General features: G+C 40.7%; 2 protein-coding genes across 3 annotated transcripts in view; one reads left to right on the top strand and one right to left on the bottom strand.

Moving 5' to 3' along the window:
- The first annotated feature begins 390 nt into the window (after positions 1 to 390).
- On the top strand, positions 391 to 8,710 carry Ttc26 (tetratricopeptide repeat domain 26). 2 transcript variants are annotated; one of them, XM_076793924.1, is made up of 8 exons: positions 391 to 1,100; positions 1,259 to 1,785; positions 2,200 to 2,298; positions 2,447 to 2,696; positions 3,145 to 3,354; positions 3,423 to 3,735; positions 3,807 to 4,047; positions 4,927 to 8,710. In XM_076793924.1, the coding sequence occupies exons 1-8, from the start codon at positions 1,098 to 1,100 to the stop codon at positions 5,036 to 5,038; spliced, it is 1,755 nt and encodes a 584-aa protein (XP_076650039.1). In that variant the 5' UTR covers positions 391 to 1,097; the 3' UTR covers positions 5,039 to 8,710. The 2 variants fall into 2 exon arrangements, with proteins under 2 accessions (XP_076650039.1, XP_076650047.1); XM_076793932.1 differs by lacking the exon at positions 2,200 to 2,298 and having other exon boundaries at positions 394 to 1,100.
- A 2,502-nt stretch (positions 8,711 to 11,212) lies between these two features.
- Positions 11,213 to 25,439, bottom strand: part of LOC143357379 (prominin-1-A) — a 61,908-nt gene continuing 47,681 nt past the window's right edge. The window contains 13 exon segments of the mRNA XM_076793828.1: positions 11,213 to 12,643; positions 13,923 to 14,036; positions 16,958 to 17,116; positions 18,433 to 18,483; positions 19,707 to 19,828; positions 19,963 to 20,118; positions 20,697 to 21,252; positions 21,413 to 21,628; positions 21,703 to 21,852; positions 22,267 to 22,562; positions 23,800 to 23,823; positions 23,993 to 24,114; positions 24,425 to 24,777. Of these exon segments, the coding sequence (XP_076649943.1) occupies positions 12,538 to 12,643; positions 13,923 to 14,036; positions 16,958 to 17,116; positions 18,433 to 18,483; positions 19,707 to 19,828; positions 19,963 to 20,118; positions 20,697 to 21,252; positions 21,413 to 21,628; positions 21,703 to 21,852; positions 22,267 to 22,562; positions 23,800 to 23,823; positions 23,993 to 24,114; positions 24,425 to 24,777 (2,425 nt within the window). The 3' untranslated portion in view covers positions 11,213 to 12,537.

Genomic DNA, 25,439 nt, shown 5'->3' on the forward strand with positions numbered 1-25,439 from the left:
ATCGTTATTTAATAAAAGATTTCTCAAATTATTTTCATAATTTCCGAGGAAAAAACAGAGGCTGAGAACACTTTCTTAAAAATATAGCTATACAACTCTTCATTAAATACATAAACCGTTCGATAATAATAATAATTCGTACTCGACGTGACAATATTTATTACTAAATTTTCTCACGATCTTTTGCACAGATTTATTGTAGGTCATTGTTTAATAAAATGTTTCCCTAATTATTTTTGTAATTTCTGAGAAAAATGTGGGAATACTTCTTCAATTGTAATTACTTGAAAACATACTTCACTGCATAATGTTTATCACTAAATCTTCTTAAAAATATGCAGGTATTGTCTTAGTAATATTACATTCAATAAATTGTTGAAATTCTTTCAATTCACTAAGTAATTAAATTTTAATACTACTGGCGGGGTTCAAACTATTAATAGGCATTATATAATAACGATAATTTGTCTATATGTCACAGATTCGTTAAAGTATACGAAACCAAAAGAGCACGAAGATTACGATATCAATGAATGTTTTTGTTTGAATTTATTTTTTAGGTTGATAAACTTATTCAGACGACGTTCTTATTATCTCAAAATGACCGAGAAACGTTCAACTATATTAAAACAATTTTTGTTTATTTTACAACATAGTAACGTTAATTAAAAATAGGGTACTATTTATATAGAAAGAGAAGAGGAAGAATAGTACTTTCTGACTACAAGAATTAAATATTACCGCCATTGTACTGACATCTACAGACAGTCACACAGAGTTTAATTTAAATTGAAATTAGCACATTTTTACAAACTATTTTACCAATTTATTTATAAATGTATTTATTAATATTTTCATAAAGATCAATATTTAAATTAAGACACAATTTTAAATTTAATACTCCCCTTCTGCACGTGGCAATGAACAGCAACGAAATCGATAATTCTAAACGAAATTTGCAGAGTTTCATAAATCTCGCGAATCGATTTATTAATTAATATTTAAGATTAACATTTAATCTCAAACACAGTTCCATACTTAACTCTCTACCTCCTGGCACGTGGCAATCGATAGCCAGTAACTACTAGCAACCGAAAATGGTAAACATAACATTGTGCGCTGCACTTTTCTCCTCTCTTTCGATTTTAATTTCTCCGCGTGACAAATCACCAAAATAATTTTGTTCATCAAATCCCTAGCACTGTTAACACTTGTTCTTCGATATTCTCTCGATACTCACTGTGAAATCTTGCGACAGATACTGTCAAGATCGAAGCCGGCCTCTTCGGAGGGCGTGAAGAAGTCGGCGTCGGAGAAGAGGATACCGAAATTGGAGGAGTTCTTGGAGAAACGTGATTACACAGGCGCTCTGACACTTTTGGAGTTCAACAGCAGCTCTGGGAGCAATTTAGACACCGAACCATGGATGGGCTATTGCGCTTTTCACTTGGGAGATTACAAACGCGCCTCCACCATCTACGAGAACTTGAAGGCCAAGGATCAAACGCCTTCGGACCTGTCGACGAACCTAGCCTGCTGCTATTTCTACCTCGGCATGTACCCTGAATCTCAAAGAGTTTTGGAGGATGCTCCGGAGAGTCGATTGAAGAACAGGCTTCTGTTCCACCTGGCCCACAAGATGGACAACGAGGCGAAACTGGCGGAGTACAATCACAAGCTGCAGGACGTAATCGAGGATCAGCTCAGTCTAGCATCCATTCACTACCTCCGTGCTCACTACCAAGAAGCCATCGACGTTTATAAAAAGATTCTGCTGGAGAACAGGTTCTTATCGAACGCGTCGTCTCGTTTGCCGACTGTCGGAAATGTTTAGAATTTAATCGAAATGTTTGCTCGACGACTCCGACAGCGACGGCATACACTGTCGCTGAAAAGTACGCGAACACGACTTTCTTAATCGCAATCGCCTAAATATTGTTGCGAAATCGTTAATGAACATCGTCGAATTTTATGCATTATATTTTTCGCACCAGTAAACACGCTTCAGAGCATTCACAGGATTTAAATAGTTACATTATTGAGCGAAATATGTACATAGAGAATTCAACGGTAGACGTCATTTTATTCAGTTGTGTTACAGATTTACAGGAAATTAGAATTGTTCACGTACTTTCCAGCGTTGGTGTACCTAAGTAGTTTCGGTGAAAATATTGTATTAGAATTGAAATCTTTGTCTAGGGACTCGGACTCGGACACTGACGATTCCAGTCTCGAAGAAAAGTGGGATCATAATATATTAGAAGCGTTGCGTGTAATTAAGATTTTAAGGGACTCCAGGTACCCCTTCCTTTCCTCATCCTGTTCCATCAACTCCGAAAATGTTAAAAAGCACAATTCACCAAAAATTCTAAATAAGTGTAACATTTTTAATGAAAGTCCGCAGAATAATGATTTAATCTGAATGCTCTTGCTTTCGTGTTTGCAGAGAGTATTTCGCGCTGAACGTGTACGTTGCATTGTGCTACTATAAATTGGACTACTATGACGTTTCTCAGGAAGTTCTTCAAGTTTACCTGCAAAAGTATCCCGACAGTGCGATCGCTATCAACCTGAAAGCTTGCAACAATTTTCGCCTGTACAATGGAACCGCTGCTCAAAGCGAGATGAAACCGTTGATCGACAAGATGTCGAACTCGTTGAGCTTCAGTCACGATGTTATTCGCCATAACACAGTCGTGAGTAATACTTCAAAGATTGATTTACACGGGAAACACGATTCTCGAGGTAAAAGTTATCCGTTTTTTATTTTAAAAAAATTAACAGCGATGTTTAAACAAACAAAAATTATCAGAGAATCTAGACAGCTCTATATGGAACTTCTGTGCCAAATTTTAGCCGGATCGGACTATTAATTTTCGAGAAATATTCATTTTTTGGGAACACTGTTACGTGATGAGTGTTCAAAATTTCGAAGCGCTGTCAATCTCGAATGTATAACTTTGTTAATTTTACAGATTATTAAATGAAATTTTCAGAGAATATAGTCCGAGGACAGTACTATTGCATTCAAGTACTATTTTAGTGTCACCCCCTAAATATTTATTTGATTTAAATATTCTTTGGAGAAGTTTCAAGTAACACGAAGAACACGATACTGTATTTATGGACTAAAATTGGTTTCAGGTGTTTAAGGGTGGAGAAGGGGCGCTGCAAATTTTGCCAAATTTAGTGGACGTAATTCCCGAGGCTCGACTCAATTTAGTGATTTACTATTTGAAACAGGACGACGTTCGAGAGGCATTTGATTTAATCAAGGACCTCGAGCCAGCGGTTCCTCAGGAGTACATTTTAAAAGGGATAGTCAACGCTGTGATGGGTCAAGAAACCAATTCCGTATGTTCTCAGAGATGAAATGAATTTCGAAAAACTACAACAATTAATATATACAATTTATTTTTCAGCGGGACAATATAAAAACAGCTAATCAATACTTTCAACAAGTTGGCAAATCGGCGTCGGAATGCGATACTATACACGGTAGACAGTGCATGGCCTCTTCCTTCTTCTTGTGCAATCAATTCGAAGACGTTCTGATGTACCTAAATTCGATCAAAACTTACTTCTCGAACGAGGACGAGGATTATTTCAATTTTAATTATGCTCAGGCTCAGGCTGCAGCTGGCTATTTCAAGGAGGCGGAGGAAGCTTTTCTGACCATTCGAAACCAGAAGTATAAAAACGATTATATTTACATCAGCATCCTCGCTCGTTGCTGTAGGTCTCCTTTGTTCATGTCATCTTCGATAATTTAGTGTGAACGATTTAACGAGACCATTTTTTACCAGATATAATGAATAAGAAGCCTCAGCTGGCGTGGAATCTGTACCTAAAAATGGACACGTCTAGGGAGTCGTTCAATTTACTGCAATTAATTGCAAACGATTGCTACGAGGTTGGCGAATTTTGGTATGCAGCAAAAGCTTTTGATATGTTGGAAAGAATGGATCCCACTCCTGAACATTGGGAAGGGAAACGCGGTGCTTGTTGCGGCACGTTTCAATACATTGTAGCTGAGAAACAGCCGAAGTGAGTCTCCTAATTCATCTAGAAACTGTGGATATTTATGCAAAAATAAAAATTCTCTAAATCAATTTAAAAAAAAAAGAGAGAGAAGACACCTGACATCTTTTCGTTCAATCATTCGAATCAGTCGAAAATGATACATAGAACTTCGGTTACTCGGGCCTCTGATGACTGTCAATAAAAATCCACAGTTTGCCGATGCACTATACTAAACTAGCATTTAACGCTAGACCTACCAAGCACTAAAAATTACTGAAATCGGTCGCTTCATAAAAATAACGCGATTGTAAAGTGAAATATACGAAACTGGTCGTTTGACCGGTAGGTTCAGCGTTAACAAATGGCCTTAAGGGTGTAGACTGACTTCACAAGTGTGCGGCATACTTACACCAATCAGGTCAGCAGATATGCATACATATCGAGAATTCAGAAGACCTTTATGAGAATCGTAAAGGTTCCAAGTACAGTGAATTCTCAATATATGTCAAAACACGGGTCTTATCAGCGTCGTGTATACAGCGTATACCCCGCGGTAGTGGGGATAATTCTGCGACGTTTATCATCCACGTCTGGGCGACATATATAGAGAAATCACAGTATTTCGATTTCCGCCTCGAAAACGCCAAAGTAGGACTTCTGAGGGGTTATACACGCTAGATTGATCTTTTATCTAGCGCGCGAATTCACGAAAAATTCACATCTTCGGATTATCAAGGCGGAACGCGTAGTATTCGGAACCCTTGCGATTCTCGTATATATGCACGTCTGCTGACCTGATTGGTGTGAGTATGGCGCACACTCCAGCACACTCGTGAAGTCAGTCCACACCCTTGATGTATGTAAACAGGGATTAGTATAACGAAGGATAAATACGGTTTTCAGAGAGCTTCTGGCGGAGGTGATACAGCTTCTGAAAAACACGTCGAATTCTCAAGTGGAGCAAATAATCCGAGTGATGCGCAAATGGGGTAAAGATAACCGGATCAACTGTTGATGATTAGAAGTGGTTATAAAGTGGGCGTTATCGTTAATTGTATCAACCACGAGTGGCCTCTTATCTCTTCAACCAAGCAATTGGACATTGGTAATGAGTTTCGCACGGTCCAATGATTTCTTCGATAGATAAACAGAGATCGATGCTCGTGAGATCGCGCTCGGGGCGATCGATGATTTAATATAAAATAGATATATTTAAACTGTGATACACTCATTTTATAATAATATAATAATAATAATATTAATAGTAATCATCGTAATAGCAATAATAATTAATTTTAACAAACATAAACGGTGAATCGTAAAAACACCATTGTCGATGGCGTGTGTACACCACGTTCGCGTACTTGCACATTTTCCGATCGAAATACATATACATTATACATATATCCGACATCCTTCAGAAAACAGAAACGGATTCTTGGACGATGTCAAAACACGATATACACATACACAGACAGATTGCGATCCTCCAAGAATCCAAGCTTCCGGTGGAATGGCTGCTGAAGTCCAGCGAAAGAAACGAAGAAGAACACTCGGCTCGAACGTCATGGGCGCTCCGAATATTGAGCAGAGAATTTAAGAGAACTCTCGAGAACGATACCCTCGAACGGAAACTTACGTCGAAAACCACTCGAAACTTGTCCCGACCACCCATAGTCGGAGTCCCCGTTCGCAACTATTCGTTAGACTGCGGAGAACGCAACCGCTTTCGAAACCCGAAAATTCTCAAGTTCGAGAACACTTGAAAAATGTTTATTTTTTAAAAAACGTATTGACAACTAGAACTTGGTAAGCTTACAGACGTACAAACTAGACGTTTCGAAAGCTTCTCCTTAGGTTTAGGGACCATTAACATTGCTCGGTCTCCGACTACCGTGGGTTGGAACCAGGGTGACACAGACAAGACTACATTCAGCATCTGTGGAATCTTGTTTGATTGTGTGCGGCACCTGAACAGAATTTCATAAACGTAACCGAGAGAAATTGGTGAATTACAAGCTCCCTAATTAGATTTCAAGGATGTCATAGGTTTGTCAGAAATTTTAGTACAGATCGAAATGGGGTTGACGCGTTAAACAGACTTGACATCGATGGAATCTGATTAAAATATTCATTTGGAGTACACAGTTGTAATTTTCTAAACACAACTAGTAGAGATCGATTTCTCAATTCTTCTCTAATAAGGTTCCAAGGGTGTCATATACACGTCCTAGACATTTTAGGATCACGTCTACCAGAGATTAAAATGGGAGGTGATGTTTTAACACTAGGTTTACGAAACGCTAAAAATCACTATTTTACATTACTTTATCAAAATAACGAGAATTTTTGGGCATTTGTTCAATAATATATGCCCAAAGAATCCCAATAATCGTAAATGAAAAATATTAGAACGCGTCCCGTGAACCTACTGTTAAACAGAGAAGAGAGAATTTAGTACCTCTAGAATCTTATTAAGAAATTAGAGCTAGGGGTACATAGTTATAATTTTCTCAACATAAATGAGAGAAACTGACGCCTTAATACTTTACTACTAAGGTTCCAAGGATGTCGTACGACTATCAAAAAATTTAGAAACGTCACACATCTCCCAAATCATTGAGGCCAAAATAACAAATCAACGAGATCACCCTCTACACCCTAGGAACCTTACTAAAAAGATTTATCGCTCCCCAAGCCACACTTCTCTCGACTCGAACGTCTCGAGCAGATGTCCCACCTCAAACTGTACCACTCAACAAGATCCCAAAGACGCCACGGCGTCTTCCCCACCCTGTAAAAGAACGAATCGTTAACAGGTGTCTGGCAGTTTCGTACACAAAGCGGTAGAAAGATTCCTTCGTCCTGGACGCGTGTCCTGCGTAAAACCCAGACGCGATAGTCAGCGCGGAGAAGGAGTGCCAGTCTCACCGACCACCATCTTTATAAAAATAGCACCAGAAGAGGGTTTTTTTCCGTTGCGCCACTCGTGGTCACAGGAAATTCGAAATTTTTCATAGTCCGTTGAGTTGGACTCGGTCGGTCGGCACCCGTTCTCCGGCTCGAAGCGTCTGGACCTCGAAGAAGGTTCTCCAGAAGGTTCTCCTCTTCATTGGGTGTTCTTCAGGAGCGCGACGATCCTCGGAGAGGCTGGGTAGATTAGGGGAACGAAGAAACGGGAACATGATCGCACGGTTCCTCGAGCCCTTGACGGCGACGACGGCGACGACGATACTGTTTCGCGCGTCCGTTTTGAACGTCGACGCTTAACGCTAAAAACGTAGCTTACTTTCCACTATACTAGACATTGTATGTAAATACGATAATGATAGAGCGGAAATCATCATCTCCTCGCGTGCGCACTCTCTCTCTCTCTCTCTCTCTCTCTCTCTCTCTCTCACTCTCTTGTCTGTATCTAGCATTCACTCTACAAGCTATTTTTCCTCTCACGCGACAACACACTTACTTCTAATCCTTCTTAGAAAAAAGACCGCAACGATTTTGTGCTCCCACGTGTCGATACAATACGAGGAAAGTACTCTTCTCTCTTTCTTTTTTTGCGTTTTTTTTTAGCACATTTTCATCATTTTTTTTTTCTTTTGGCAATCTGCTAGCGGTCGATCGCAGACCGTGTCAGCATGGGCGGCGTAATCTACCGTACACTGTGTGTTAAACATTAAAATTTGCTGTTTGTTTGTTTTTTTTTTTCTTTGTAAGACAGCGTCGATTAGGTTCTCTAGGGCAAACACAGAGTCCTGACGTCTTGCGTGGGTGCGTTGTTCGGCGGTGCAACACCTTTTCGATTTTCATAGTTTACGATTGTTCGTTTCTCTTGCGTCTGTGAGTGTACTTCCTCGTTGGCGGAGTCGGGCAATTTGTAATGTGGTGCTTCATCATCGACCGCGCATGCGACGAATATACTGTGGGAGCCTTTAAGCGAAATAAAAATTCTCTACCTGAATTGCAACAAACCGGAGCAAAATAAAAATTGATTTCCCTTCTGGGTTTAATTAGTTGAAAATAATAGAACGATAGTTCTATGTTCTACCAACGCTTTTGCTGTTACGTGTTGCTCCTATTTTTGTCATAAATGCATAAAATCCGCAGTCCAGCAATCTCTGCCCGACTCTGCTTTCAGAATGCTCAAGAAACGAGGATGATGTTGCACTCGATTATTATTATGCGTTCGCGCGTCGCGTAGACTTTGAACGCTTAGAAACGACCTATGCGACGCGCGAACTTCCTCTTTTAATCAGCTCTCGGTGAGTTACACGATAAAGTTTAATAGTAAGAAAAAACGTCTACTTAAAGAACCATATACATAGAGTATTTCGTAACGGTGACCTTGCCGAGAGACTAGCCTTCAGCGTGCGAGTAGCTTCTCGAGTGAAGCTATTTCTTCGCTGCAACCCCCTGCACTCGAATGCACTCCTCAAAAACAACTGTTTAAGATGCTTCGGCAATAAAATTGTCAGTTATCTTTTCCACAAATTACATTGCAGCACAATCTTAGGTTAATGGAAGAGTATTTTCACATATACTTTGATGTATAATATCAACTTTCATTTCATTGGCATACAGAGTATTTATTCTCCCATCCAATATAATCGTTAATACTGAAACAATACGGAAAAGAAGAACTTGAAAGTCGGGGACAGTCTAACAAAAGCTTCTTTTCGAAACAACGTTGCAACGAAATAAAACAGTTTGAGTAGGTTCGTTCTAAAGTAAACCCTATGGCAATGAATTAGCTGTACGAGGAAATAATTATAGGAAACGTTTCAATTCCGAGTACAGCTTCGAGTGTAAAGGATTGATCGTGAAGATTAGTATCTGCAGTCTCTGAAGAGCAAGGTGGTCGATTACGGTGGTCTATGGGACTCGACCTGCTACTGTTTTCGTCATGGAAATCCCATGGACCACTCGGAGAACGTCGTTTGGCATTTAAATATGGCGTTGATCGATGCTCGAGGGTTTCGGAAGCCGGAAACGACTCGCAAAACGGCTGCCGGAAGCCGATCGACGTTGGAACCAGCCGCGGTTGCAACGATGTTGCAAACATTCTCGAGACGGCAGTACTATTCGACGTGAACAAAAGTCTACGAAAGGATCTCTTAACGACAGACGTAAAGCTAGTCGGCGTCCACAAGACACTGAGAAGAAAAGAAACCTAACTGCGACTTCAACTCCAGTTGATTTCTGAACGACGACAGTACACGAGACTTTAATCGTGTGTACAGAATATTGTTTCTTAGTCGAAACAGATACTCAAAGATAATCAAGCCCTTAAGTTGTGCACCCTTTTGTAACTTTTCTTTAGAAAAATAGAAAGCTATTATTTAGTTGTTATCTGTACGGTTGGTTTACCTTAGTACAATTTAGCAGACCATTTAATGAAAGAAAAAGGGTGGGCATCCTTTGGGACCATCTTCTTGAACGTCGTGTGGATCGCTGTTGAATTGAAAATTTGGTTTCTGGAAATTTTAATTTGCTAACGATGACGGAACTGTGCTCTATATCAGAAAAGAACTGAAATATCTTCTTTCAAAAAATAGTCTTGAAAGGAAAGACAGGATCACATTCCTGAGGTGTTGGCTTGTCGGCTAATGGCCAACTTTGCCATTGCTGTTGAATAACTTTAATAATTATAGTTTTATTCGTTTTGTATGTACAACGATGATAAACCCGCATCACGAGATGTTAACACGTTAGAATTTCCCAAAAAAGAATATTTTAATTCAACCGTGAATGGATGTTCAGGAGAGCATACAACTTTCAATATCTTCGAAACTGTCGAACAGCCACGACAGATATTCGATATACATAATCAAGGACTTGTCGACTATCATCGTACAAAATTTCATTAAAATCGGAGTCGAACGGTTAGGGTTCTTTTCTTAATAATCGATCAGCGATCGCCGTTGCACGACCCGAGGGGACCCGGAAACACAGAAGCCGGTAGATTCGTTGACAGAGTCGCGTTCGAGTCGAAGTCGGGGAAATTAATCCTTCTATCGATACTACCAAGTGTCTGCCAATTAGTTCAGAATATTTTTTCAACATCGAGAAACAGGAAAATTCTAGCAAAATTGCTGTGGACTTCTAGTTTCTTGGATCACAAATCGACTTACAATAAGAGACATGAAAATACGCGTTGAAAGCACGAAGTAAATTGTTGCTAAATGGTCGTGGACAATTTTAGGGTATCGACAGGAGGTTGAATCGGTCCTGCGGAACGGTGATCGCTTTACAAAAACGTTTCTAATGCTAGAGGATCGAACGTTGATCCTTCGATCGCGCGAGCGTCCGGTCTACGGCCTACCATCGATCGTAATCAGTTCGTAATCCGTCGTTACCGCTCCGGTAAGCAGTTCACGTAAAAAGGCAGTGACGAGGGAATTAATTAAGACACAAGCGGCTGAATGTACAAGCGCTGTCAACGAACCTCAAATCGTTTTGCGGAGAAATGGGAACTTAATACTGAAGGAGAGAGAGAGTACAGTCGCAGATAGTGGCAACTTCGATACTGGTGTCTCAATGAGCTCCTTGTTCGTTAACCTTCCACTGCGTTCATTAGGCTCCAAAAAGAAAATTTTCTTCGTTGCTTGTACGGAATTTATTAGGAAGAAACAAAATCGAACACTTGCTAACATGTTGACTTCGGTGACAGCATTTTATGTGCTGGGTTGAAATTGAATTTTTGTTGCGATGACCTTTGGTCAATTGAGGATTGTTACCATCTGATGGTGCTAATTGGGTGCAGACAGCAATTGCTATGATACTATGAAAAGTACTGTATAGTATTACATGCGATTTTGTGCAGTTTCTTGGTTCGTTAGGCAGTCGGTATTTTAAAGACAGTATAGAGAAAGGATTGGGACATTTTTGACTCTTGTATCGAAGGGTTGAAGCGAACAATCCAATGGTAGTTCTCAGTTTAAGTTTAAGATTGCTCTGTTTAATACACGAAGTATTATGTGTTTGTGGACTTTTCTGCGTTTGTACGGCAATCAGAGTATTAATAAAAAGTACAGACGAAGAATTGGGTCAACTTTGACCCCTACATTGAAGAGTAAAAGCGAACAGTTGATGGTACAATGTGGTTAGAAGAATTATTTTGATTTTATGCAACTTTTTGAAACGTTTGCACGGCAGTCAGTGTGTTAAAGTATACAGAAAACATTGGGTCAATGTTTAAATGGCATCAAAAAATAGAAAACTGTCAGAACATAGTGCTCACAGTAACAGCCAATGGATACTATCCCACGATAGTGACGAAGAAAAAGAAGACATTATTGCCGAAAAAGATACTTGCGAAGAGATTCGCTTCGAGGAACCCGGATACTCTAACATTAAGACAACGTGAAAATTTTCAGCAACTAAGTTACTCACTTTGTGGCATCTTCTTATGCCTTATCTGGGAGCCCAATACCCTTCGACGAATCGAGGCTTTAAAGTAGTTTTACCATATAGTGTCAAATCGCGTAATTTAACAAAAAAGACATCATGGGTTCAAACACTATAAAATTGGAGATTCGATCTGGACTTTTTAGTATGTAATAAAAATAGAAATTTTCAACAATGGTGGAAACAGGCGATCAAGAGATCCTGCTTCGTTGACATCGAGTCCTGTGGATCAGAGCTATTCAAGAAGAGTCTCCGAATTTTCCACGAAGCGTACAAGAGAATCAAGAACAATCGCGGCGGTTTAAATCGAACAATCGGCGCCTAAGTCGCGGTCGGAGGATTGAACGAAGGTTTTGATCATCGGAAGATGATGCGCGTCTATCTGTTTAACGTTAAATATCGTTTGGTTATCTCGATCGTGTTCAACTGTACTCTCCTCTCGCAAGTCTATCGAAGGATCTGCGAAAAATCATGGATTGCTATAATCCTCGTAGCTCGGAGATTAAATTTTCGTCGGAAGGAACAAACGAAGATCAGTCAAGTGGTAAAAACGAACGATTACAATTAACGGCGATTAAAATAAACAACGAACGCGAAGGAGAAAAACGGGGGGGGGGGGGGGAGGGGCATTGAACATTTTTCGAAAATCAACAAGGTCATTCGACAGGATAATCACATACATACACACTCTCTCTCACACACACACTCTCGCACTCTCTCTCTCTCTCTTTCTCTCTCATTCAAATTTTCAAATAATACTAATCGAAACACGGGAGAGAAAAAACGGAATAGATTCGCACACGCATAGATCACACTACTCGCGCGTTCGCCGAAGGATCCATCATTTTAGCCTACCTCAGTCTGTATCAAAGTTTCTCTTTAAACTGAATTAATTTCTGTTTTATTTCGCCCCATTCGCACGGTCCGTGGCACGCTCACCGGGAATGCATGCGACCATTATTTTGTTTTGTTTATTTCTTTTGTTTACTTTTGTTTGTTTTTTTTTTCTTTTTTAAACATAGTCTCGCTTGCATCCGGATTTCTCTTTCTTTTTGAGCGTCCTTTTGTAACTGCGGGTCAGACTGTGGGTAGCCACGCTACTCAGCGCTACCTTTGTGCATGCCACGGCACTTGTTTCCTAATTTCTGTCCCTGGAAAAAAATCTTTCGACATTCCACTGCGTTTCACATTTCTCCTGCCTGGTCCACGAGCACTTTAGAAAAGTTCAGGATTAATTTAGCGATGAAACAGAACGGTGCACGCCCCTGGCAAAAGGTACTCGATCGAACAAATCTCGGGTCTCCGTCGTTACAGCTAAGAGAACATAGTCAATTCTGGACCTGTGCCTTCGTGGGACCAAACTTGGTGTTATTTGGCACTTCTAATTGTACTGGAAATATTTTTCTTCTATGAGGTATATGGCTATGTAAGAATTAAAGAATAATTTATAATTCGACTATGCATCTTTATACACAATAAGAATTGTCTGCATCAATAGCAAGGCACTGAAAACTATATACTGATATTTTAAAATCCTTTTAATCCTTAAACTAATTTTGTTAAAATATGTTGTTTATATACTACTGTCGCAATACTGCAAGTATTTTTCTTGTTTCAAATATGTACCGGTTCAACTTAGGTCCAGGTCCAAATTAGGTTGCACTAAGTTCTCAGTACGTACTATACTAAAAATTGAAACAATCAATGGTCTCGAAACTTCACGAAAACATTAACTTCTTGTTCCACGAGTCATTTCGATCGATCTTTGTGTTACTTGATTTTATTAATTGAAATTGAGAATAAGATGTACCGGGGAAATAGCGTGCAGTGTATTTTTAATAGTTACTAATTCTGAGCGACCCTTTGCTCTCTTAAAGGCAAATGCAATCGTAAAATTTGTCATACGTAAAGAAGATATTAATATAAAAATGAACACGTCCGATTTTTAAGAGGGTACAAAAACGAGGAAGTTGAACACCGCTTTAAGAAAACAGTTTTTAATATTAGCCTAAGCAATTCTTTCAATAATTATACGATCGAATATTTTCTGCCAGGGGTAGTAATAGTTCTAAACTGACACTATCTAGTTTAAGGAGTCTTCTAAGCCGACTCGGTATCAACGCACTGTCGATGGAACACAAGTATAGCGACCTCCAAGACTCGAAGCGACTTTTACATTTCTCCTTCTTTACATATAATACCTTCTCTCAAGGACCAGAATAAAAATTGAAGGTGCCTTTGCGGGAATCACTGTGAACATGATAAACATTAAAAAATTTCATGGACGGATTTACACAGCGTAGGAACTTCTAAAACCACGTATAGAACTCCAACGTTGCAGTCTCTGTCACCTTCACGAAAAAAATCATAATGCGGGCTAAACTCGAGTACCTTCTAGCAAGGTCTGGATTAAAAACTAAACGCGTTTTTACGGTAGTGACTATGCTCGTTCCATCGACAGTGGGTGGTAGAAAAGGCAGAAAGAGACTCACCCAGGCCCAGGATAGTAATAGGGAGGTGGCCGTTCGTATTCCGTGCTCAAGGGCACAGGGGCAGCTGAGGCGGGTTGGTACCTAGGTGGGCCGCCATTCGGGAAGTCCCAGTTTCTGCAATCAACATACCATCAACCTAATTAAATCAGCCGACCACTGTTGTGGAACATTGGCCTTACCGTCTCGTGTATCGCATATCGAGTAAGGAACAACGGAAAGTAGAGAAAAAAAAAGTAGAAAACATTTCTGTCAACACATCGAACGTGTCTGCTTATGCACAGAAAGAGAAAGAGAGAGAGAGAGAAAGAGAGAGCGTGTTTAGAATGCGTTTCAGCGAGCAAAAACTCACGAGGAAGCTGGCCGCAAGCGAAAATGAACACTTTACCTACCGAAATCCCATTAATTGGATTTACAATAATTTTACCGTACCGAAAGGAAGCTTAAAAAACTTCTTTTACATTATAATCCCAAACGAAATGATTAGATTACGTTACCGGGGGATGACTCGTTGGTACGCAATTGAATTTGTCATTGCTATTGAAGGACCTTAAAAAATGATGAAATAATTGCCGGTAGGTAATGTGTTGAAGTGTCCAATTTTTCTCCACGCGGTTTTCCATCGAGCAAATATTATATACAACAACCACGAAACTCGAAGCATGCTGTCTTCTCGTCTCGCAAGTGATCGAGAAGTGACAACTTCTCTGGCAATGAAACGTCTTTATAGTATGTTTGTTTTCGTTGAAGCTGGAGCGGACAAAGCGAGATTGCCTGCGGCGCGAAAAAATGTCCAGTCGAGAACAGAAAAATACGAAACAGAAAAAGGAAAGATACGAAGTACGGAGAACATAGTTGATAACAATCGGTCTTGCGACTTACGTGCAGAGGCGTATCGAGAGACGCGGGAAGTTGCCCCCCCGCAAGGTTCCCACTCACCTGGAAATAACCGGGAGAAAAAGCGTGACCAACGGGGTTGCATGAGTTTTCCGGACGGGATCAAGTGGCGTTTTGCGTCAGGATCGATTTTTACTCTAACCGAAGAACGATTTTCACTTTGGAATACAATTTTATTCCAGCTGAAGAACAAGTCTTACTATAAAATAGACGTTTATTCTAGCTGAACAGCAATTTCTATTTTATGAAGAATTTTTATTCCAGCTAAGAAACCATTTTTATCATAGAACAGATTTTTATTCTAACTGAAGAGTAATTCTCACTTTAGGCTAGATTTTTATGTGGCTTGAAGAACAATTTTTATTTCAGAGTAGATTTTCATTTTGAAAAAGAAGAATTGATTCTGGGTAACACTATAGGCATTTTCATTTTGGTTCTCTAACCATTTAACACATTGACCAGAATGTTACCCACAGATGGACGTTTTAATTATTTATCCAGGCTGACAATCAATAGATTTCAACAGGCTTGACACAATAATACTAACATCGCAACTTTGAATTATTCAGTTCTTGTTCCATTAAATAAATTGACGTATCTTTATCTAATTTTTATCGACAGTCAGAGTGTTAAAGGAAAATTGTATATTTATTCCTTTGTCCCTTCAAACAGGAAAAATCTTGCAATCCTTTCCCTAAACCCTCAATTTCCAATAAATAGTCGAAAAAAATCCAAATTCGTCGCTTGGAGCCCGGTAACATGAGTAGAAAGCGATGGATATTAATCGAGTTCGAAATTTGGTGACTTGAAAATGCGGGGAAGTAAGGCTATCGGGCTCAAAGTGTTTTCCAAAAACCGATTCAACTTGATCCCGTCTTCGATTATGTTTTGAGCGTGTTGGAGAGCCGCAGGAGCGAGAATAGAGAAAGAGAGAAAGAGAAAGAGAAAGAGAAAGAGAGATGGAGTGAGAGAGAGAGAGAAAAAGGAAGAGTGTCGCGCGATGAGTGGGAACCCTGCTCACCGACTATGTGAAAGAAGTATAATGAAAAATCTCGAACTCGGGAGTGTAAAAATCAGGAAGCTGAACTCGAGAGAAAGACACTCTGCCGGTGCATCTGAATGCAGTTAAAAAATCCATGAGAAGATGTAGGAACGTCGGAAAATCAACGTTAAATGTACCAAGGTCAAAACGGTGTCTACGAAATGAAATTATAGATGGAAAAATCAATTTTTGATATATTTTTTTTCGAAGAATTGTAGGTATTGACGTACCTAGTTTTTCCCATGGACCATTCAAATATGCAAGACTCACTGCGCTTCTATCGTTACGCTAAAGACTCTACTGTGAGGATCTGTTTCGAGGGGTGTGGAACTGCAAAACAAACCAGAGATCAACTATAGTGAAACCGGGGAAGAGAAGTAGGATCCTTAGATATTCTAACAGGTCTAACAGCTTAGATTGTTTAACACCAACCAATACGTCGGTGCTCGTTTTTGGGAATCAACCCTGAGGCACTTTGCAACCCCCAACAACGCGTTCTGCGCTCCGCTGGATCAGAATTCTTCCCGAGCAGGGAAAAACGATGGTTCAAGGATGATTGGTGAGAATAGACACTCCTACGAAGGAACAGGATCGCTGATATTAACTCATCATGCTATTTATAAAAGATATTCAACATATTCGCAGCCGGCAGAACTATTCTCCTGTTTCCTCGATCCACATTGGCCTAGAGAAGTATTCTTTGCAACAGTGACTTTTTGTATTTAATCATATTTATTCTGCATTCTAGTAAACTGTAGTTGATTGTTGGCCAGGTAAAATGAAATTGTTGTGCCAGGCTGAACTGAGAATTTTTTTCCTCAAAAATGTCAAAGCGAGTAAACCTCGAGCGACTAGGACTTTAGAATCCTCTTCTGGAACTTCTCCATGTTCAAGAGAAAGCTGCAGAACCAATGTTCTACTTGGTACTAGTTATCTTAGAACATGTATTCAGTGACGCTCAGTTTAACCGGAGGAAAAAATTGATCAGCAGCAAAAATTTTAAATGATGAAGCTCGAGTCAAATTTTAATTTTAGGATCCTGTTCCTTCGCAGGGCGTCGATTTCAGCAAATCCCGATCGATTTCGTAGAGGAACTTACTTCGGCGCCAAATCGGAATATCTAGACTCGTGATGGGACGTGCTCTGATGGGCATCGGCGATCCTCTCTCTCTCGTATCCGACCGCGGGACCATCATAACTCTCGACGTACGCAGACGGATGATGTCTGCTATGAGATGCGTACTTCTTGTCGTGAACACTGCAAAGAAACAATCGATTGTCAGTTCTAAAGAATCGCGGCCCGCCTGGCCACTCGTCATGCGAGTTAGAGAAATCAGTGTACTGTTTGCTAGAAGCTTGTTTCTGCGTGTTACGGTGTGGTCGTTAGTGTCCTAGCTAGCTTAATGAACACACGTCGTCGAAGTCAATGCTGTTTTGCGCGTGTTACGGGGAAAAAAAAGACTCGCAAGCTGTACTTTTTAGTCACACTGGTTACAAGCTTTGGGAGAATGCTTAACACCTTCTCCGAATTATTCGCTGGTCCGTAATTGATGCTAGAATCGAGCGATCGAAGTACAGTAAAGTCTTGATCTAAGCCGGACGGAGCTACACGATCTTAGTCAGTTCGCCTATCCCCTCCACTGGGGGGGCATACTTCGCGAGGGGACGAGTATCTCGAGCTGCCTCCGTCGCCGAGCAGTGTAAAGTATAAACATGCCGCGTAATCCGATACCGGGTCGGGTGTATCGGTGTGAACCACTACTAATGCAATTACAAAACTTCTTTATTTTTCATTATTTCTTCATGGGACTTTCACCAACTCAGTCGTGGCATTTTTCTGATTAAAATGACGCTAAACACGATATAATTTGAACTGTATTTAGCGGTTTAATTGACTATACGTGAGGCCACAAAAAAATAGTAGCTCTACACGATCTATGTCGGAGCACGGACCCGAGGATCCGGCTTATATCAAGACTTCACTGTAAATTGATTTTATTTTATTTTGAGATCAATTGAAAATGTATCTACTGGATGTATCATTTTAATCTCTTCGGTAGTTCTAGCAATCTTACCTAGCAAAATTACCATGAATAAACAGAAATTAGAAGAAGGCGTCGAAAGCGAAGATCGAGACACAGAGAAGTATCTAAGAGCTGTAAGGTACAAGTCTAGACATTAAAATCGACACTGTGGCATTTCAAACGAGCAGATCAAATGAATTGTTGGACCTTCAATTTTGACGCGGCAATTTATCAACAATTTGCTTTATATTTTATCGATGAAAGTAGGAAATGTTTCCACAGTGTCTCGATGAGAGTGCCGAAGGACGATCATGCCAGGAGTGTGAATGCCAACAGTTCAGTCCACGCGTTTTCTAACAACAGTTACCTACTTCATATCAGAAGGTATGTGTCTGTATAGTTAGGACAGCAATGGACAGTGTAGCAAAGATATATATATATATGGTTATATATAATATATTTGGTGTTCACAGTTCGGGTATAACATGCGTACAACAAAAATACAGAGTTACAGCATGCGAGCAATTGGCTGTTGTCGTTGTATACTTACTGAGCGAGGGGTATGTTATCCCTGTCTGCGTACGCGTCATACAAATATTCACTGGAACGGAGCGTGTTAGCGGTTAGATTCCAACAACCATTCCACACATTAGACAGCTACTTTTAAACTTAATATAAAACTACTGCGGATAGACCTGCGACTCGATTGTCTCACGCAAACCTCGAAATCTTCACTAGCTCAACCCTAGGATGCATAATGCGACTAATTTATACCCATTTAAATGTTAATTTTTATTTTCTAATTTTATTTAGGAAGTTTACTGTGTAATAATTGATCTAGAATGCATAACGTGGCTATATCCTACCCGTTTAAATATTCATTTCTACTTTGTAATTCTATTCAGGAATTTTATTTCGTAACGACTAGACTGTAAATCTTTCTCTGCGCTTCTCTCGCAAGACCTGTTTAAATAAACGTTCTAAAATAAGTCTCCAAAGAAAGTTTTACAAAATTTCTACAGAGCAAAGTATTTTCTCAAACGAAAAAAGAATCTATTATACGTTCCTTTAAAAAGAGTTCTAATATATAAAATCGCTATAAAAATACTGAAAGATTTGGAAGGACAGCCGAGTCGCAGGCGCGAATAGTATGCTTTTTGTAGTTCTTTTTGACATTGTCAGGAAAAGAAGACGCGCACAAAGTACAATTAGACGACGGAGACGAGATTAGTTTAGCAGCACACGGACACACCGAGTAGACGAAAACTGAAAGTGAACGTAATAGTAGCGATCGATCGTCGACCGTATTCTCGAAAGGATATTTTGCCGGCCGCAACCTCGAGACTAACAGTACAAATGGATCATGCTTTGACTAGAAAATGAAAAGAAGATAATTACGAAGCTCGAGTGAGTGCATGCTACGGGTATGTATGGAAGCTCGATTAACTACCAAAAGAGAGGAAGAGAGAGAGAGAGAGGTCGAGATAGAAGACTGAACAGTTTTTCTACAGAGAAGGGTGCTCAGAGTCTGCTGGCAAGAAAATTAGCGGAGAAATCATAGAAGCGAATGTCTGGATGTAATGAGTTTTCTTGTTTCTTTGGTTTCTCTGACGATTCATGTGCCAATTTCAATACTGATTTTTCTCTTGTATTTCAAGTTTCGTTTTCTTTTTCTTTTCAGTATATCTACGAGGAGGGACGTTACTTTCATTTTTTATCGACATGCACCAGATACACGTAAATTACATTTTTCTGGGGAACATCAAAGTGACACTTCGTACATCATCCGGGGGTTTAAGAGCTAGAACAGCGAGAGAAACTTACGCTTCGACTAGAGGTCCTGGATACGGGTCTGATTTCTGGTACAGCGCGCTCAGCTTTACGCAGAGCACTATGGTCGGGATGAAGAGGATCAAGCACCATCCGACGCTCGCCCAGAAACCGTTCTAAGCATCATTCAGAAACAAAAGTCATCAGAACCATACTAGTTCACGATCTAAATTAAAATATCGTTGAACGTGAAAAAACTTGATGTTTGAAATACTGTAACTCTGCGAAAAAGAATCGTAAACAGACTTACGAATGGATCCAAGATCTTGTTACACACAGCAACCAGCGTAGCGTTGTACGCGTTCGAGACTGGAGCGCAACGTCCGACATCCTTGAGCCTTTCGTTGACATGCTGAAGGAAACCATCAACTTGACCAAGGAAAGCATTTCCAAACTTGGTTGCTAGCTGCAAAGAGAAACAATACGAAGATAGTCTAACTTTCACAGGCCCTGGGAGCTTAACAGACTAATTCCACTAATTCGCAACTGTCTACAGTCAGTGGAAAAAAGTATTCGTACACCCTTTAAATTTCTTTTTCAGATGTTAGAAGAATCAGTTAACTAGGTAATGTGTAAATAAGTTTTCTTTTTAAATTGCCATTGTAATATACTGATAAGAAACTTAAAAATCGTGACCTTTACTTTTTTCTTCGCAATTGCGACCAGCAGCAATTTTTCGAAAAAATTATATATACATTACCTAGTAATCTTTCTAATATCTCAAAAAAATCTGAAGTTTTTTTATTCAATTTTCAAAAAGTTATTCGTTTTTAACCCCTTGCAACATAACATCGAATCAATTTTCTTTAAATCGAAATAAGAGAGCATATAAGCATGCAATAAATATAAACTTCCATCTTCATTTAAGAAATTATAAATCTCAAAGAAGTTCTAGTCACTGTAACTGTAAAACAAATCGTGGTGCAAGGGGTTAAAAGGTGTACGAATATTTTTCACACCCACTGTAGCCAATAAAAGATTTACAATTTGAACGTATTCCGGCCCGTCCTTGTTCAGGAACTGCTGCGCGTTGGTGACCTCGTCAACGAGGTCGTGGATGGCCTCCGCCATCGAGCTGTGATTGAACTTGATGTTTTCCTGAAGCGTCAACGCTTTCTCGCTGAGTTGTTCGCTCAGCATCGCCATAGGCATCACCAGCTCCTTGTGATAGTGATCCAAATCGTGCGCGTTCTTCTCCAAGCTCTTGCGAATGTCATCTTGTCCCTCCGGCAATTTAGCGGACACATCGCGCAGCTGTCTGGCCAAGTGCTCCAAATTGATGTTGGTGATGTTACCCGCCAGTAGATCCGCGTATTGGTAGAACTTGATGTCACTCAGCCCGCTCTCTGCCAAGTCGTTCAACTTCGATTTCGCGCTACTTGTCAGGATCACTACTCCCGGCGTCAAACTAATCTTCTTGCGCAGTTGCTGTATGGTGTTGTTGATGTCGTAACGACCCGCGAATTCGGGCAACGAATCCAAGTCGAATAGGTACTTTAACTCCAGCAACTTGTACAGCGCCTCGTTCCTGTGGCATTGTCTGCAACAAAATGTTATTATTTCGTAGTTTAAGCCCTCCAACGTTCAAAAATTCCTACGGAACATATTCTAGCCAAACCTTGAAGTCTCTAAGATTATTAAATAAGGAAAATTTGATTTTCCCATAAAGATTCGCAGTGTAGCAATTATTGCGTACTTACGTGACTATGTAGCGCATGTTCACGGTAGCCTCCGGATTCTTCGGGTACAGTATCTTCTTGATCTGCACTATCTCGTCGACCAGAGCGAACATTCTGTTATCGTGAGGATTCTTTAGTGGTTCACAGATCGCTCGTTGCACCAGAACACCGGTGATCATATGGAGCACGGTGATCACCATTAACACGCTCGTTAAAAGGAATATGGTCCACACAGCCCTGCACAAATGACATACGCATTAACATCGAGAATCGTCTCATCTTTTTACCACGCTGTTGCCTCGAGTTCTTACATCATCAAGAATCTCGCTCCGGAGCCTTTGTTGCAGAAATCGTCGCCGTAGCCGTCAGGTCGTTTTCCACAAATACCACAGAACAGTCCGAAAGTCAGACACATTAACACTGTCAGCAGTATACCGGATATACCGAAGCCCAAATAGTACCTGAAACGTCAGAAATATGAGAATCGGTATTTTTTTCTAAAACATTCTTCAAATTCAAGTATCTCTACGAAGTTCAAGAAATTTTCTCACTACTCCAACTGCTGTGCTCTTAAAGATTGTAGTTTCCCCTTTACATAAAATGTAAGAGTGTGCGGCGACAGAAGATTAACTATACCTACCATGGTCAAAATAACCGGTTTTTTATTTTACAATTATTGAAATGGTAAAAAAGTTTTCATAGGAAATTACTGAATTGACTTCTTTACTCAAGTACATATTATAACGAAAATCGTTCAAAGTTTAAGCAAATGCAATCTTTTCCCTTCTATAAGACGTTTCACTTTTATATGTTTTATGCTTGGTAGGTTTAGTGTTAAAGGGGGTTGCCAATTACTCGGAGCTCGATCGAGTTACCTGTACGGTGAATACTGTTCGATGGCAGTCCACGCTGAATCCAAATGCCGGACGTAGAGCTTGTCGATGTCAACGCTGAGCCTGTCAATGAGGGCAGTGACGTTCTGCGCCAGGTTGGCCATAATAACGCCGGCATTTCTGATGCTGGCGCTGACGACTGGGATGGTTTGGTTCACCGCTTGCTGGATGTCTTTCTGTATCTTGAGGAAGGACTCCTTGCCCTGGCTGACTTCGGACACGATGTTGCCTTTCATCAGCTGCGTGATGTTGTACAGAGCGGACGTGACGTTCGGCAGCTGCAAAAGACGTCGTGTCAACCGAAGACTAAACGCGGACCTAAAGACAAAACGTCCGACAGAGAGGCCGTGTGGAAATATATTGTCGAACTCGAAATAGTGTATGCAGAATAGAGAAGTTCAAGGTCGATTACGGGAGAAAAGTATATCAGTGTGTCATGCTCGATAGTCCTTTCTAAAACATCGTTCCTACGGAAGAAGTAAACAGAGTTTTCGTGTCAGAGAAGAAACGAACGGGGTGGTGTTCATGGCAACGGTCCGAGAACAAACCTGAACGAACAACGGTTCGTGTGGTCTGTGAAGGAGTTGTTTGTTTGCTTGTTTGTCTGTCTTTATGTTTGTTTGTAAACTTAGCAAAATGCAGAGTGAAGTCGAAGAGACACGGTGCAAAGAGGAAAAAGAACTTTGAGCAAACTGAATTCAATATATTGTGCGGTTCACGAACGAAACTGTGCAGGGGATTATAAGTTGCATTCGAGTGTGTGTCTTTTCTCAATTTTTTTTTTCTCTCTTCTGGGTTGGAATCGAAAGGAAAGCAGAGATACTATTCTCTTCGCGCTCCTAGAAGATTTGAGGATACAGTAATCGGATGTGATGTGCCCCCGGTCCCCACGTTCACGCTAAACATCACACTTAATTAAACAGACGAAACGCTTTGGCAGAACGACACACATAAAGAAACACGGTATAGAATACACAGAATCGAAAAAATCTACATGCGTGTGTTTTTTTAGCTTACGACTTACAGACTGAATTTGGTGGCGAGCATGGAATCAGACAAATTGATACGGTAATTCGGTTCGTAAACCAATGGTTGCACATTCATTATTATGTTTAGGAAATGAAAAATATTCTGGTTCGTCTAGGCTCGAAGGTTCAACACGCGAATGAAAAATAAAGAATCGCGGCGCACGAGAGAGAACTCGGCTTCCATTGGCCTACGACGTCAAACTCGATCGAACGAAATCAAACGCAAGCTAATTAAGCGGTCGAAATTAAGAAGCAGAGGCGCAGGCTGCGAGGGGCGGTCGTTAGGTGTTCAGAAAATCATTTAACAACTTAGGGAAAATTTCGTATTCGCAAATTCGTCTGGACAGAATTTCTTTCCGGTTTGGAGCAATGATGATCTCGAGATGCATGATGGTTTGAAATACACATTTATGATCGATTTGGGGATGATCGTACGACATTCCTGCACAGCCTGCACATAGATTCTTAACAGGCGATGAAGTCATACCTTTGGGAAGTATCGGTCCATGTACTGAATGCGTGTAAAAGAGAAACAAAGGAATAGTCGATTAGTGGAGTACTGGAGAGTTGATAAGCCGTACACGCAGACACATACACACGTACACACACACACGTATATATATATACACACACATACACACAGACACACACGGAAAAAAAGCACAGAACGGGGTTTATACCTTGTCGAACTCGACCTCAACCGACATTTGGCTGACTTTGTAATCGTTCAGAACCTGCTTGCAGTTCTGCGTTTTACAGGCCGACAGGGTTCGCAGCAGATCCCCTCTCACGCCTCGCACCACTGCAAACAATCATTTTGTTCTCGATTACTGTATCTCGTTGAATAACTTTTCTCGATAAGGAAAAGAGTCGCATTAAAATCAGGTTCCATGCAACGCAATGTTGCATGTACTGTTCATCCGTCAGATGATGGCTATGTAAAGAATACATGTAGGTTCCCCTACCATCGCACGGACCGTCGTTCTTCGTCCTCGTCGTCTCCAGCCAATGACGACAAGGCGTGCGGTGGTAGGGGAGTCAGGATATAGCGAGAACATAAACATTTTGCCTAGCCATCATCTGGCTCACAATACTGTTAGCACTGTATGTACCGATGTCCAATTTGCTGGCGTTCGTCCGTAGATCCCGGGTGATCGCCTGCATGATCTTCAAGTCCTCCTTGACGGATTCCAGGCCAGTAACGATGTCGCTTAGGTTTGTCAACGAAACTGCGTGCGAGTATTCCGCTAATTGCTCGGTGACGATCCTCCCGCTGGCCTGCAGTATGCTGTTCAGGTTGACTTCGAGTTCGTCGAAGTTCGTTATCAGGGCCTTGTTCACCTCCTTTTTCGTAGTGCTCAGGTAGAGCTTCACGTCTTTCAGACTGACTTTGACGTTGCTTTGCAGCTCCTTGGTGCCCTCCTGCATGTACTCGTTCGTCACGAAAGCGCAGACCACGCCGAACCTGCGAATTTTATCGTGGATCAATCGTGAATAAATGTGGATCCTTGTGGATCGCTGTAGGCCTCGACAAAGAACGCAAAATGCTGTCTAGGTGATTGCTTGGCTAATAAACTGTGGATCTTCGCGCGAAATAAAAATTGTCATCGAACACAAGAAACGGGAGCATCCACAGGGTGCATCAAGTGCGAAAACCAGAGCCGTAGAAATTGGTTTTTTTCTCTCTCAATAATTTAAATAAGTCGTCGTAATGTATCGATGTTTTTAAATTCATTTAATTTGTTTCCACGTTCTTGTCGTAGATCCAGAAAATCCGCAGTCTGTTGGTCGATGTTGGAATTTCGTTGAATAGATTTTTAAAGACGGATTCGCGCGCAATCGACGATGCACCGAGGTTAAACCCGTCCCCGCAGCTGCATAGTTCGATAGAACGTCGCAACGTCACGAGAGAGAATTTTAATATCGACAGGCTGACAGGACTGGGATTAGTGTAATGAGATTTGGACAGATAAACAGCGGTAATCCGGAGCTTTGTTTCTCCTGGCGTGGATGTAGAGAATGCTGTCTGGTCAATGCACGCTGGGTAACCGAGGCTCGCCGATAATTCAGTGCAGTTTTGACGAGAGCGAGGGAACGGAGTTTATATGACTTGGGAAGATCCATTTG

Source organism: Halictus rubicundus, chromosome 1 (assembly GCF_050948215.1).
Source record: "Halictus rubicundus isolate RS-2024b chromosome 1, iyHalRubi1_principal, whole genome shotgun sequence".
Classification (NCBI taxonomy): domain Eukaryota; kingdom Metazoa; phylum Arthropoda; class Insecta; order Hymenoptera; family Halictidae; genus Halictus; species Halictus rubicundus.